A 15,800-nucleotide genomic window follows, 5' to 3' on the forward strand; every position below is an offset into this window, starting at 1 on the left:
ACAGGCCCCTGGACTCCAATCAAGTTGTAGAAACAGCTCAAGGATGCTAAATGGAAACAAGATGCACCTGAGCTCAATTTCAAGTCTAATAGCAAAGGGTCTGAATAATTATGTAAATAAGGTATTTCTGTTTTTTATATGTAATACATTTTAAAACATTTCTAAAAACCTATTCTTGCTTTGTCATTATGGGGTATTGTGTGTAGATTGGTGAGGGCAAAACATGTATTTAATCAATTGTAGAATAAGGCTGTAACGTAACAAAATGTGGAAAAAGTCAAGGGGTCTGAATACTTTCCGAATGCATTATACATTAATTATTTGGCTAACTAGTTAACTTAAATGTTTTGTTTTTTGTTAACGAGGACGTATAATACGACAGCATTTCTTATTTTTAAGTGTTTGTTGGACGCATGAAACTTCATGTTTGGTGAACAAGTAGCTCGTAGCATAGTCTTGATTTTCTTCTGTCATCATATCCTAATCCAGTGTGAGCGCAGAAGAGATGCAGAATAAGGGCTGCAAAGCAGAACACACAGTAGTGCTTCACCACAGGTGAGCCGCAGAGCTATCACAAAGCCAAACAACTACGGTACAGTCCCCATGCGCTGCAGTTGGGCCAGATGCGGTGATTTTTCTTTTCTGTCGCGGCGTATATCACACAGCGGATACACTTTTCCCATATAAACCATGACTGTTGAACGACCTTATTAGACCATAAAGTAGGTAAGCAGGCTAACGTTACGTAAGTTAGCTAGGCTAGCTAACTAATGCTAATAGCTAGCTAACGTTATGTCAGTTGTGAACAGTTTGGTCTGCCGTGCTTTTGAGCTAACGTAAACTACGTCTCGATTTGACTTGTCTTGAGTGAAGCTAAATCTTGATTTGACTTGAGGTCTTGCTAGCTATCTGTTAGTTCTGGTTGTTGTTGGTTCTGATCAGGCATAGCTAGCTAGCTTGCTAACGTTTGCCATTCACAGCTAGCTAGCTAATTATATACTGCAAACTACGTTAGCTAGCTAACGCTTGTCCACACTACCGGTAGTTTTCTAGCTAACTAACGCAGTTGTTACTTGTTTAGCTAACTAGCGAAAATTGTCTAACGAAAGTTGTCTAGCTAACTAAAGTTTTCAATAATAACACCTAGTTACATATTTAGGTAGTTCAAGTACGTTAATCTAGTTAGTTAACTAGCTAATCTATCCAGTTGACCACTAGCGACAGATGATGAAATATTAACGTTAGTTAGCTATAGTATGGTCAAAAAGCCTAGTTTTATTGCTGACGTTAATTTTGGGCAGGTCGATGTGCTATTATGAGTAAACGGGTTTGTGTTGGCTAACGTTATTTGGTTGGTTGATCATCTTTAGGTAGCTAACTACGTTATCAGCTAAACCTCAGATTACTCAATGATGGCCCCACTAAATTGTAGCTAGCAAGCATTTGTAGTGATTTATTATTAACGTTAGCCTATTGCTACCAAAGCTAAATAGTGGTGTTTTGTTTGTCTTTACCTAGCTAATACTTCTGCCCTCTCTTGACACCACAGACACGTAGCTAGGATGAACATTGATGACAAGCTGGAGGGGATGCTGCTAAAGTGTAGTGGGGTAGTGGATGAGAGGGTGGGAATAGGTGGAGGGGGTCTGGTCGTCATGACCCTGGGCGAGAGGGGGTTAGCCCACCACCCCCTGTTAGCTGATGATGATGAAGAGGATGATGACCTGACAGGGGTTTCAATAGTGTCTCATGACCTGATTGCAACTGATGAACTGATGGTACATGAGGAGACTGTGAAGAATGACCGGGTAGAGGGAATGATGCAGAGACTCTCACACAAGCTGCCATGCACGCTCCACATGCCTGTGAGTACATATCATGCATACATTCTTATTGCCAGTCTTGCAATACATGCACTGTAGTGTAAACCATGACATTGGGTGAATCTCAAGTCTTTGCTTTTTCTTCTCGCTGCCTCCTTTTTGAAGACTTGGGAGTCACCCATTGAGAGCGTTGTCATTCTGACTATAATCGGTGAAATTAATTCATGTGAAGTGATTAAACAATGTTTTGCAGGTGAGCATCAAACAAGAGTTGAAGCTGTCTTCGGATCCACTGATGCTGGGAAAGAAAGAGAGAAAACAGCCCATGGACCTCACAACAGAGTGTCACAAGAAGAAGAGAAAACAGCGCTCTCCTGCCAAGGTTATATATTTGCTTGACACTAGGTCATAATCACATGTTAGGTCCAGATTAAAGATTTATATTGTCACCTGAAAACTACCAAATGTTTTTATCTGGGTAAAGGCCCTGCTTTAGTTGTGAAATAATTGACTGACCTTTTGTTCTTGTCTTTCCATGTATCATTCCACTTTTTGTTAGATTCTCACCATCAATGAGGATGGATCATTGGGTCTCCAGAGTCCAAAGTGTCATGTATGTGGGCACTGCAATGCAGCCTTTCGAACAAACTACCATCTACAAAGACACGTCTTCATCCACACTGGTATAATGTATTTTATGACGGTCAAGTCTGTTGATTAGCATTAAATGATCACAACAATTATTGTTAGTTGCATTGTCTGCATAATAAGTAGGCTAACACAATTTCCCATTGAATAAACACCAGAAAATATGGTAACTTACTGTTGCTTGGTTTCAGGTGAGAAGCCATTTCAGTGCAGCCAGTGTGATATGCGCTTCATACAGAAATACCTTCTCCAGAGACATGAGAAGATACACACTGGTAAGAGAATGCCCCATGAAGCTATGATTGAACTATGGTAGCCAATGATTGGTCAAAGATCTCACCTGTTGAATGTTGATGTTACTAGCTCACAGAATAACCTGTCCATTTGACTTTCTATTAGGTGAGAAGCCCTTCCGCTGTGAGGAGTGTGGCATGAGGTTCATTCAGAAATACCACATGGAGAGGCACAGAAGGACCCACAGTGGAGAGAAGCCCTATCAATGTGACTACTGCCACCAGGTTGGTTATTTATGTTATCAAAGCAAATGACAATGAACTTAAGAGTTGGGCTTGACAAGACTGCACAAACACCTCTGGTTTATAAAGCATGCAGAAGCTATTTAAAAAAATAAATAAATAAAAAATGTACTACTGTCCTTGTATGCCACAAACCCATTCTTGTTTCCGACAGTACTTTTCCAGAACAGACCGGGTTCTAAAGCACAGGCGTATGTGCCGTGAGAGGAAAGCCCAAAAGACAGCAGCAGCGGGGAAAGATGGAGGACTCCTGAGCGACACAGAATCTCTGAGCTTCTCCTTCCCTGCCAAGGAGTGCTCACTGCCCAAGAAGAAACGCCTGAAGACCTCAGACAAGTCTCAATGTGCTCTCTCAGCTGCTGCCACTGAAAACGTTGCCACAGTCGCTTCTCTTAGCGACATGGATAGGGAGGTGGAGCAAAGACCGAGCAAAATTGAATGTCTACCTCTCTATGTGGTTACCTCCAAGGTGGTCAAAGACGAGTATGTGATGGCAGATTATTCTGTGGCACTTCCTGACTCATCTAGTGGGCGGCAGTTGGGGCTGGGTGGGGAGAATCTCTCCTCTGAGGAGATTCATCCTCCCAAGCTGGTCCTCAAGAAGGTCCCCAAGAGGAGTCTGAAGCAACCAACTGAACCTGAACCACCTGAGAGTTTGTCCCCTTTGTCCTCTTTCGAAGACTGCAAAGTCACCAGATACACGTTTGAGATTGTTGACAAACAAGGTCTTCTGGACGTGGATGTGGCCAACTCTGACCTGGAGCCAGTAGACGCTCTACCAGGAGGGCAGACGAAACCAGCATCCAGCAGCACACACTACGACGATGCCGTGCAGTTCCTGAAAAAGAAGAGGTATCTCCAGCAGGTCGCTATGGCCAACAACGACAACCGAGATTACGCTGTTAATGTAAGCAGCATCGCGTCCCAGCCTTCCGCTACACAAGTCGCAGTGGCCGGCGTCATAGACGAAACCGTTCCCGCCACCATCTTGGAACCCCAGCCGTTGAGCGTCGAGCTCAAGTCCAATCACGACAAGAACGTGCTCCCGGATGAGGTTCTCCAGACTCTCCTGGACCACTACTCAAACAAGGCCAACGTGCAGCCAGATATCTCCTTCAGTGTGGCCGACACTGAGGTGACATCCAGCATCTCCATCAACTCCTCCGATGTGTCTGAGGGCAGCCCGGTAGAAAGCTTGGGAGGTAACTCTCAAGCCCCATCAGCAGAGAAATCTAGCCTCCTGCACGAGTACTCCAAGTTCCTCCAGCAAGCACTGGAGAGGACCAGCCAGAACGATAGCTACCTGAGCAGCCAGAGTCTTACCTTTGTCACCGAGAGCCCCAGCCTTTCCAACCAGCCTCTGTTCTCCACAGAGAAGCAGTACCCTTCCCCCAGCAGGTTTACCACTGGTACTGGTAGGTCAGGGATGAACTCTCCACTAAGGTCTACCTTGGAGAAACCCCATTTTGGACTCCTTGTAGGGGACTCCCAGCACTCTTTCTCATTTTCGGGGGATGAAACCACTACCTCGGCCGTGTCGCCAACCGAAGATTTTCTGGAGGGAGTTGCGTCCTCGAAAAAGACTGATGCTCAAGGGTTGCATCAGACTTATCAAATCAGCACCTTCGATCAGAACTTCCCGTCGCAGTTCCAGACCTCACGTTCTGGAATCATCTCCCAATTTACTATTGCCAATGGACAAGTCAGTCTGCGAAGTCACGGAACAGACTTCTCTGAATTCCCCATTGAGACAAGGTCTCAATTGAACTCTTCCCCTGATGCTACAAGCAGTCAAACGTTTGGTTGAGGATAATATTTACATTATTCTACGATAATTTTAAAAGGCACTTTATACCCATATCCTCTGTCCTGCCAAAATAGGTTACACTGCAAAGGTGGGTGTTGCTCAAAGCATTTAATGATTTAAAAATATATAATTTTCTGTTATATTAAAGGGGTCAATTTTGCGAATCGTGAAAACATAAATAAAATAATGTATATGAAGCAAAACATTAAATTGGGTTGTTGGGGAAGAAACTACAGCCCGACCTATGTTTTTTGGTGTTTGGTTCAGTTTTTTTTGGGGGGGGGGGGGGGCAAAACTTAGTTTTAAATCTACCGATATACTGTTTTACAGCGTGGAAATTAAGTGTCATTTTCCCACACTGAATTCTCAAATTGCCATCCAAAAAGGCAATTGTCCAATAACTATGCTTCAAATGTTGATTTCATACATTGTGATAATGACACATCATGAGAATGGACACAAGTGTTCAGATCAGCCCAGTAGTGAAATGGATTTGATTGCATAGTCACTCTATTTTTGTCTCCAATTTCATTTTCTGCTTGACTTCAATCATGTTTCTTCCACCTTTTTATTGCTTTAACTCTAACTAGGTATCTGTGCCTGTATTTATAAAGTGTCTCAGAGTAATAGGAAAGATTTTAACTAACCCAAGATAGACCAGAGCCTGTAGTTTCCAATGGGCACAAATTAATCATAGTGGGCAGAACAAGCAAGGAGGTGGGCAGAGCCAAGCACGAGCTAGTGAGATCCTATTGGCCTGTTCTAGCATTTATTTGCATATTTACGTTCGGGAATGCCTACACTGAAGTACGCGTGTGCTATAACTCAATTCGCCCTTGCACTCGTAACAAACGCAATTTAAAAAAAACTTTGGCGAAGGGTGAAGTCTACAAAACGCAGTCTAATCTGTTGGAGATTCTAGTTTTGGAAACAGAACTGTATAGAGATCAAATGTTTAATCAATGAGAAAATTTGTAGAATGTCTGCCAAAATCGTTCTCGCTCCATCTTTTCCCACTGCCGGCCACTGAGCTTCCTTACATCCCCATAGTGAGTGGAAACACCAACCGGATGCTTCACAATTATTTATATATCTGGCTCATTGTTTTAACTGTGGTAATGGTGCTGGTCTAGAGTCAGTTTTGCCTTTTCGATCATAATGTATGGACAGGAGGGGCTGGTCCTAGATCTCTGAGACCATATGAAGGGACCCTGTTACCATGTGACATGTTGGCATAACAGTCCTGCTATATAACTGCTGAATGTAGAGTTGTCCACTTGTTGATTATGTATAGTTGCTTGCTAGACTCCTGTTTTCAAGTTAACACCATGGTAAGAGTGGGTATCCTCATGGTGTATAGCCTGAAATATATAGTTTTGATTTGATCTTATGATGATCACAAGATTTTCATTTGATCAACCTTAATTTGAAGTCATGTTATTCTAAGCTCTACCCCTGAAAGAAATGTATGAGTTTGTATGGTTGATGGTGTGGAATCAAGTATATAATTCATCATCAATCACCAGAACCAGAACTTAATAGGTTGTTATAATGGCTAAGACAAATCTAAACATTTGATTTTTCTTAATATTAAATTGTTTGCACAATGGACCTTAAGTGAGGTCATGTGTTGATAACCTCATTCAGGTCATTTTAGAGTTTAGATTATGGTTCAAATGAAAACCGAAATGCTTTGGTATTGGTCATAAAAATGTTACACATATTTGATGCATGCACTTATCAGGAAACAAATCATGGGTCATTGCTTATGTATTAATCTAAACAGTCATAGGATACTTGAAATTCTCGAAGGGTTGGTACTCTTCGGGACGGTTTCCCAGTACCAGGTTAAGACCACAGGACGAAAAAAAATCTAAATGTAAAATCTCCACATCAATTTATTTTTAGTTCATGAGTGGAATGGGAAATAAGTATTTGAATATATATAAAATAAACGTTTTGCACACACTTCATTATGGGAAAATGTATGTCAATCATTGTAAGATAATTGCCCATTCAGCACTACTTTATATCGTACATTAACACATGTAGCTGTAAGAGATTCAAACGATTGCTCCGTTTTATTTAGGCTCCTGTCCTGGAAAATACAGTTGAAGTCGGAAGTTTACATGCACCTTAGCCAAATACATTTAAACTCAGTTTTTCACAATTCCTGACATTTAATCCTAGTAAAAATTCCCTATCTTAGGTCAGTTAGGATCACCACTTTATTTTAAGAATGTGATATGTCAGAATAATAGTAGAGAGTGATTTATTTCCGCTTTTATTTATTTCATCACATTCCCAGTCGGTCAGAAGTTTACATACACTCAATTCATATTTGGCAGCATTGCTTTTAAATGGTTTAACTTGGGTCAAACGTTTCGGGTAGCCTTCCACATGCTTCCCACAATAAGTTGGGTGGATTTTGGCCCATTCCTCCTGACAGAGCTGGTGTAACTGAGTCAGGTTTGTAGGCCTCCTTGCTCACACACGCTTTTTCAGTTCTGTCCACAATTTTTCTATAGGATTGAGGTCAGGGCTTTGTGATGGCCACTCCAAAACCTTGACTTTGTTGTCTCTAAGCCATTTTGCCACAACTTTGGAAGTATGCTTGGGGTCATTGTCCATTTGGAAGACCCATTTTCGACCAAGCTTTAAGTTCCTGACTGATGTCTTGAGATGTTGCTTCAATATATCCACATAATTTTCCTTTCCTCGTGATGTCATCTATCCCATGTGCAGTTGCAAACCGTAGTCTGGCTTTTTTATGGCAGTTTTGGAGCAGTGGCTTCTTCCTTGCTGAGCGGCCTTTCAGGTTACGTCGATATAGGACTTGTTTTACTGTGGATATAGATACTTTTGTACCTGTTTCCTCCAGCATATTCACAAGATCCTTTGCTGCTGTTCTGGGATTGATTTGCACTGATCACACCAAAGTACGTTCATCTCTAGGAGACAGAACGTGTCTCCTTCCTGAGCGGTATGACGGCTGTGTGGTCCCATGGTGTTTATAATTGCGTACTGTTGTTTGTACAGATGAATGTGGTACCTTCAGGCATTTGGAAATTGCTCCCAAGGATGAACCAGACTTGTGGAGGTCTACAAAAAAAATTGCTGAGATCTTGGTTGATTTCTTTTGATTTTCCCATGATGTCAAGCAAAGAGGCACTGAGTTTGAAGGTAGGCCTTGAAATACATCCACAGCTACACCTTCAATTGACTCAGGCTAATTTACATGATTTATCAGAAGCTTCTAAACCCATGACATCATTTTCTGGAATTTTGTAAACTTCTGACCCACTGGAATTGTGATACAGTGAAATAATCTGTCTATAAACAATTGTTGGAAAAATGTACTTGTGTCATGCACGAAGTAGATGTCCTAACCGACTTGCCAAAACTTTGTTAACAAGAAATTTGTGGAGTGGTTGAAAAACGAGTTTTGATGACTCCAACCTAAGTGTATGTAAACTTACGACATCAACTGTATATTTTATTAGTTCTGTGCTTTTTGAAGTATTTCTAGCCTCCACCGTATGGTTCATAGTCAATCTTGGTGACTGTCAAGTCAATAAACTACTGTAGCTCCATCTGCACTTTCTGAAACATACAATTCAAGGTTAATGGTAACTTTATTTTTAAATGGAAGTGCAACTTTCCCCTCTTTTATAAGCGCTTCCCTTTCACACATTTTAGCCCTCTTGGTATTTCAGCAAAGACTGACCACTGGCATCGCTTCCGATTTCCTACCTTCAGGGCACAGATATTTTAAATCAAACTTTTTTTTGCAATATACTGGTTATTTATTATTAGGGGTTTCTCTGTGTGCTTTCACCTTAGTAAAATTGTTAGGATGGCTTTTAATGCCCCATAAAGTTCTGAACATCAAGCTTTGACTTGCAAAATTACATTTTAATTAAGTAAATTGTCTATTTCTTTATAGGTATTACTATTACAATGCATAACTTTCTGAATAGTTAGGCAGAGGTTACATAAAAGGGTTTCTATGGTATATATTGAATCAGAATAATTGTTGCATGTGAAGCGAAACACAACAGCCACATTTGAAATGTACCTTGACAAAATGAAATGAGTTTTCTTTTTATATTCCCTTAGTCATTTTTGTCTTGCATGATGTCTCTCCTTTGCGCTTTATTGTTAATGTGTCTTTAAAGTTAAATTGTTTAGTTAACATGCTAGCGATTTAAATCTATCTTGTCAACATTGTTTTACATCAAATGCTAGCTTCTCTAACTTGTTACATTTCTACAATAGGTTAAGAGATTAGATTTAATGTTAGGTGTTACAGTACCCTTGTTCTGGTTTCAACAGCTATAAAACTTTACTCTGTAAACATTCCCTCTGTACAATGTATAGAAAGTTGGTCTCTCTGCTATAAGTAAGTTGTGTATTTTCTGTTCTGGACAACCTGGTGTAATAGCTACATGAGTGGAGACTGGTCTATAATGTTTTATGGAACCTCTTTCTTTTCATTAGGTTGCCAAAGAAATTTATTGTTTGTCAATACACAGCTACTTCATGTTCTGTGAAACCATAGCTTTTTGCCACCCATTTTTGGAATTTCTCTCAGTAGTGATTTGAATAGCCTCGGACCACAGCTATGATTTGACCTGCAGTAATGAAGTCCACCCATCCTTACATGATCTAGTAGTTACAGTATTGTGGACTGGACTGTCAGTTTTAAGAATACCTGGAGTATCATCCTCCTAAATTAATAAATTGATTATTCATTGTCATGTGGCATATAGTTGAAATGTTGACATTTAAATGAATCAATCATTAGGTGGTTCCAAAAAATGATTTTCATTTTGTTAAATTATCATCTGATTGTATGGTTTTAGTGTTCAATGAGACCTACTGTACACTAGTGAAAGAAAGCACTTTCAAAAGCATAGTGTATGCATGTTTATTTCTCCATGACTATCTAAGACTGTGTTTACACAGGCATCCCAACTCTATTTTTCTACTAATTGGTCTTTTGATCAATCAAATCTGCTCTATTGCACATACTTGGGCAGAAGATCAGAATTGGGCTGCCTGTGTAATCACAGCCTTAGAGACAGAGTGTACAAAACATTAGGAACACCTTCCTAATATTGAGTTTTGCCCTCAACAGCCTCAATTCAATGGGGCATAGACTACAAGGTGTCAAGCGTTCCACAGGGATGCTGGCCCATGTTGACACTGGCCCATGGACACAAGTGCTTCCCACAGTTGAAGTGGATGTAACAGGTGACATCAATAAGAGATCAAAGTATTCACCTGGTCAGTCTATGTCATGGAAAGAGCAGGTATTCCTAATGTTTCGTATACTCTGTGTGTATATAATACCTATAATTTTTAGACCCCAAAAGCAGCACCTTCAACCGCATACAGAGGGAACTGAACATATTTCTGTTTATTGTTGTGAAAAAAGCAACCAATTTTGGGGACAGTTCCACCACTTACAGTAACCCCCTATCCATAAACTGACCGTAAGTGTCCTTGTATAAGCTGGTGAAAAATGAAACTTGTTTCATCAATGTGGGGGGGAAAAATATCAATGTTAAAATATTTTGACAAATATTTTGTTCTATTTTTGAAAATGCAATGTGTCACTTGTAAAAAGGTTATTCTGATGTATGTAAGTCATATACAGTCATTATTGCAGACGGTTCTCAGTTTAATATTAGGTAATTGTTTGATTGTGAATATGTTGAGCTTGGGCAATTGAGGACAAAATCTTAATTTTGAGAGTTATTTTGACTCAGATTTTCATATTGGATCATTGAACTAAAGGAAGCATAAAAAACAATTGTTAGTCAAGTTATAAAGTATTGAATTATTCAATTTCACAGGTGGTTGATCAAAAGCCAGATGTTGATTTGCATACTCTTTTAAGTTGTCCATTCGAGTGATCTGTTTTTTTATATATATAAATATGTAATGTACTGCTTTAATTGTAGCTGATTTATTTCAGTAAATTACTATTAGATGTAAGATCTGATTTTTCAATGTATTTTTTTATTTGGAAGGACATGATGAACATTCTCAGTACAGCAGGCCTACAGTTTCTTAGTAATATAAACTTCATAATTAAAGGTAATTGATTAGGCTCTTTTTCCATCATAGGGCATATAAAATACACAAATAGTCTAACACTTGTGAATTCACCTTGGTATTTCAATTGGATTGCTGCCAAATGCACCTTTGAAGGTTGGCCAAAACTAACAAATGGCGTAGCTGTATCTTTTTGGAGCAGAGCAACACACCTATAAAGTGGCATTGGACAAAACAAACATTTACCTGCTGACGTTAGTCGAACACGTTGCAATACTACGCTTATGGTGCAGACAGAGTGTGAGGGTAAACCATACGGTTGGATTATTTTTTATCACAACATTAATCATTTATATGATCTTTAATGTACTTTTATTGTATTAAGATTTTAGAATGAGAAACTCGATATTTGGAACAGGCTGTTTTTGAGGACTTCAGTTGATGGGAGTTCATTTTTGAGGTAGGTCAAGAAATATCATTGTGCCGATTTTTCACGGATCCAACATCAGATTTGCTGAAATAAGGACGATTTGAGATTACATTTTTTAGATCTGCGTTTATTGAACTGTTCCTATTTCCGATTGACAACAATATAGCCTATATGCATAATCGTGAAAAAACAACACATTTAATATAACGGACGTGATTTTCTGTCGTGAAAATGCAATCGTTTTCCTTACAGACTAAATTACATGTTGCCCCAGTGAATACATTTTATGTCAAGGAATGTATCGGTAATTCGAGAAAAAAATGTATCGTCGAATTCAACTACACTACCCTACCATGATCCAGGCAAGTCAGGCTCGTGCTGTTGCATAATCCCACCTACTGCCTGCATCCGGGTGGCTGTTTGGTTGTCACACCTCTATTTGGCTCTAGGGAAGGTAACGCAATGATTAGGCTACCTTTGTATCTCCACATTTAAATAAGCTCATGATTTTTCCCATCAAATAAGGATACATAATTGTATAGCTTATTTCTGAATCACTATGCCCTATAGATAGAAGTTTGTCTGAAAATCAAGCATTTCAGACAATCTTGCCCTTTGATTTTGTATACTTTGGGGGTTAATGAATATACAATGCACATTGACCTTGTTTCAAGGTGAGTCACTCAGTTTTAAACTTTGATGTACTTTATGTATCCATCCACTCCAGGGTACTAAACTGGAGTGCGTGCAGGCAGAGGTTTGGTCAAAGCGGTTATGGAAGCGTTGCCATTCGGCTGGATGCTCCACAGGTCTAACGTGGGGGATGTGACAGAACTTCTGAAGGCTAGGGAGTCTATGAGGGCCAGCGGCAGTAAAACCACACCTGTCCAGGATCTGTTCCATGAGGACGCTCAGGTAGGTTACAAATGCTGCCTGCCCTGATGGTATGAGGAAGTCTTCTTTGATGACATAGTTGGAGCCTGGTCCAATATATGTTTGTGCTGTCTTGTGAAATCTCATGGTCATTGTTATGGCGTTGAGTTGGAAAGAAAACACAAACAGATCTGGGACCAGACCAGTGCCGACCCAGTTAATAAAGCCGCATACGAACATGGTCTCTTTTTTGCTTTCTTAAGGCATCTCCAAAATGCAGATGTTTCTGAGCCTGGCTCAGTCGATCAATCAATCACATTTATTTATAAAGCCCTTTTTACATTAGCCGATGTCACAAAGTTCTATACAGAAAACCATCCTAAAACCCCAAATAGCAAGCAATGCAGATGTAGAAGCACGGTGGCTTGGAAAAACTCCATAGAAAGGCTGGAACCAAGGCTGGAACCAAGAAACCTAGAGAGGAACCAGGCTCTGAGGGGTAGCCAGTCCTCTTCTGGCTGTGCCGGTTTGAGATTATAACAGTACATGGTCAAGATGTTCAAACGTTCATAGATGACCAGCAGGGTCAAATAATAATGCAGCAGCAGGTCAGCACCTCAGGAGTACATGTCAGTTGGCTTTTCATAGCCACATTCAGAGTTAGAGACAGCAGGTGCTGTAGAGAGAGAGAGTTTAAAACAGCAGGTCCGGGACAAGGTAGCATGTCCGGTGAACAGAACAGGGTTCCATAGCCGCAGGCAGAACAGTTGAAACTGGAGCAGCAGCACGACCAGGTGGACTGGGGACAGCAAGGAGTCATCAGGCCAGGTAGTCCTGAGGCATGGTCCCAGACCGAATCTGCGTCTCTCACAAGGATAGGCAGACCATTCCATAAAAATGGAACTCTATAGGAGAACGCCCTTCCTCCAGGTGTTTGGGACAGTAACGTACGTGTAGGTATGTATGGCAGGACCAAATCGGAGAGATAGGTAGGAGCAAGCCCATGTAATGCTTTGTAGGTTAGCAGAAAAACCTTGAAACCAGCCCTAGCCTTTACAGGAAGCCAGTGTAGAGAGGCTAGCACTAGAGTAATATGATTTTTTTTTTTTTTAATAAAAAATAAAATTGAATCTAGTCAAGATTCTAGCAGCCGTGTTTAGCACTAACTGAAATTTATTTAATGCTTTATCCGGGTAGCTGGAAGGTAGAGCATTGCAGTAGTCTAATCTGGAAGTGACAAAAGCCTGGATTAATTTTTCTGCCACATTTTTGGACAGAAAGTGTCTTATTTTTGAAATGTTACAAAGATGGAAAAAAGCTGTCCTTGAAATAGTCTTGATATGTTTGTCAAAAGAGAGATCAGGGTCCACAGTAATGCCGAGGTCCTTCACAGTTTTATTTGAGACTACTGTACAACCATCCAGATTAATTGTCAGAAGATCTCTTTGTTTCTTGGGACCTAGAACTAGCATCTCTGCTTTGTCTGAGTTTAAAAGTAAAACAGTTGCAGCCATCTACTTCCTTATGTCTGAAACACAGGCTTCTAGGGAGGGCAATATTGGGGCTTCACCATGTTTCATCGAAATGTACAGCTGTGTGTCATCCGCATAGCAGTGAAATTTACAGTTGATTTGTCAGAGGACAAACCATCCACAGAGACAAACTGATATTTTTCCAACAGATGAGATCTAAACCAGGCCAGAACTTGACGGTGTAGACAAATTTGGGTTTCCAATCTCTCCAAAAGAATGTGGTGATCGATGGTATCAAAAACAGCACTAAGGTTTTTTGATGATCCTTGGTTGGCGTCTATGCAGATTATTTGTTGTGATTGCAAACGTAATAAATTGGTTGTCCGATAGTCGAGGATTATGAGGAAAAACATTAAGATCCACAATATTTAGGTCCAGAGTATGACTGTGGCAGTGAGTAGGTCCGGAGACATGTTGGACAAAACCCACTGAGTCGATGATGGTTTCGAAAGCCTTTTGGAGTGGGTCTGTGGACTTTTCCATGTGAATATTGAAGTCACCAAAAATGTGAATATTATCTGCCATGACTACAAGGTCCGATAGGAATTCAGGGAACTCAATGAGGAATGCTGTATACGGCCCAGGAGGCCTGTAAACAGTAGCTATAAAAAGTGATTGAGTAGGCTGCATAGATTTCATGACTAGAAGCTCAAAAGACGAAAGTGCAGTAATTTTAGTTTTTGTAAATTGAAATTTGCTATCATCATGAATCACGTTGACAATCTACTGGCAAATCCTACTGGCACTGTATCGGTGCTCATTGGCCAATGACCATAAACATTACACAACAAGTTGGAAATCGCAAATTCAACAATGAGTGGTTTGGAAGGAATCAGTTGCGGAACATTTAGTGCTGTGGTGGTCACATTTCGTCAGCCGGTGATTGTCAAGCACATAACTGTCGGTCTCACGGTAATTGACTGTTAATCAACATAAACATATTTAGCATCTTCTGGCTTCCACACATAGCCTACCAGCTATTTTAAAAAGTCTAATAAATCCATTTTATATAGCCTACACCTTCACAATAAATCCATTTTTTATTTTATTTTATTTTAGACAGGTCTAAAGAAGCATTATATGGAGACAGACAATATTGTCTATTTCAGATGAAAAGAATAGCATACTCTGAGTTGTCCTTATGCTAGGTCTTGATGTGGCTACGCCATATGGCTGTGGGCTACACTAATTAATTTAGCAGACAAGATTTGCTTATAGTTCAGTGGCATTATTTTATATTATGTTCAAATCAAATTTTATTTGTCACATGCGCCGAATACAACAGGTGTATTCGGTGAATACTTAGTGAAATGCTTACTTACAAGCCCTTAACCAACAATGCTTTAAGAAGTTAAGAAAAATTAAAAATTATAATTGTTAAGTGGAAAATAAAAGTAACAAATAATTAAACAGCAGCAGTAAAATAACAAGTGAGGCTATATACAGGGGGTACCGGTACAAAGTCTATGTGCAGGGGCACCGGTTAGTTGAGGTAATTGAGGTAATATGTACATGTAGGTAGAGTTAAAGTGACTATGCATAGATTATAAACAGAGTAGCAGCAGCGTAAAAGAGGGCTCTGGGTAGCCATTTGATTAGGTGTTCAGGAGTCTTATGGCTTTGGGGTAGAAGCAAGCTGTTAAGAAGCCTTTTGGACCTCGACGTGGCGCTCCGGTACCGCTTGCCGTATGGTAGCAGAGAGAACAGTCTATGACTAGGGTGTCTGCAGTCTTTGACAATTTAGGGCCTTCCTCTGACACCGCCTGATATAGAGGTCCTGGATGGCAGGAAGCTTGGCCCCAATGATGTACTGGGCCGTACGCACTACCCTCTGTAGTACCTTGCGGTCGGAGGCGAAGCAGTTGCCATACCAGGCAGTGATGCAACCAGTCAGGATGCTCTCAATGGTGCAGCTGTAGAACCTTTTCAGGATCTGAGGACCCATGCCAAATTCTTTCAGTCTCCTGAGGGGGAATAGTCTTTGTCATGCCCTCTTCACGACTGTCTTAGTGTGTTTGAACCATGATAGTTTGTTGGTGATGTGGACACCAAGGAACTTGAAGCTCTCAACCTGTTCTACTACAACCC

The 15,800-nt window shown here is 40.4% G+C and overlaps 2 protein-coding genes across 8 annotated transcripts in view; both read left to right on the plus strand.

Moving 5' to 3' along the window:
- Nucleotides 1–475: 475 nt before the first annotated feature.
- LOC139546628 (zinc finger protein 148-like) lies at nucleotides 476–10,817 on the plus strand. 3 transcript variants are annotated; one of them, XM_071355234.1, is made up of 7 exons: nucleotides 476–726; nucleotides 1,550–1,865; nucleotides 2,077–2,205; nucleotides 2,383–2,506; nucleotides 2,663–2,746; nucleotides 2,871–2,989; nucleotides 3,162–10,817. In XM_071355234.1, exons 2-7 carry the CDS (start codon nucleotides 1,563–1,565, stop codon nucleotides 4,812–4,814), a joined length of 2,412 nt encoding a protein of 803 aa, XP_071211335.1. In that variant the 5' UTR covers nucleotides 476–726; nucleotides 1,550–1,562; the 3' UTR covers nucleotides 4,815–10,817. The 3 variants fall into 3 exon arrangements, with proteins under 3 accessions (XP_071211335.1, XP_071211336.1, XP_071211334.1); XM_071355235.1 differs by having other exon boundaries at nucleotides 476–722; XM_071355233.1 differs by having other exon boundaries at nucleotides 477–1,865.
- A 116-nt stretch (nucleotides 10,818–10,933) lies between these two features.
- The window catches only part of slc12a8 (solute carrier family 12 member 8), a 29,958-nt gene continuing 25,091 nt past the window's right edge, over nucleotides 10,934–15,800 (plus strand). For all 5 annotated transcript variants that reach the window (XM_071355237.1, XM_071355239.1, XM_071355238.1 and 2 more), the window contains exons 1-2: nucleotides 10,934–11,337; nucleotides 12,035–12,222. In XM_071355237.1, coding sequence (XP_071211338.1) covers nucleotides 12,082–12,222 — 141 coding nt within the window. In that variant the 5' untranslated portion in view covers nucleotides 10,934–11,337; nucleotides 12,035–12,081. The remainder of the gene's footprint in view (nucleotides 11,338–12,034; nucleotides 12,223–15,800) is intronic.

The sequence above is a fragment of the Salvelinus alpinus genome, chromosome 20 (genome assembly GCF_045679555.1).
Source record: "Salvelinus alpinus chromosome 20, SLU_Salpinus.1, whole genome shotgun sequence".
NCBI classification, from domain to species: Eukaryota; Metazoa; Chordata; class Actinopteri; order Salmoniformes; family Salmonidae; genus Salvelinus; species Salvelinus alpinus.

What these genes read in the sequence shown, in the direction of transcription:
- LOC139546628 (XM_071355234.1), top strand. Translation starts at nt 1,563, where the DNA reads ATGAACATTGATGACAAGCTGGAGGGGATGCTGCTAAAGTGTAGTGGG. An exon ending in CATGCACGCTCCACATGCCT is followed by an intron (nt 1,866 to 2,076) that starts GTGAGTACATAT and finishes AATGTTTTGCAG; the next exon opens with GTGAGCATCAAACAAGAGTT. An exon ending in AACAGCGCTCTCCTGCCAAG is followed by an intron (nt 2,206 to 2,382) that starts GTTATATATTTG and finishes ACTTTTTGTTAG; the next exon opens with ATTCTCACCATCAATGAGGA.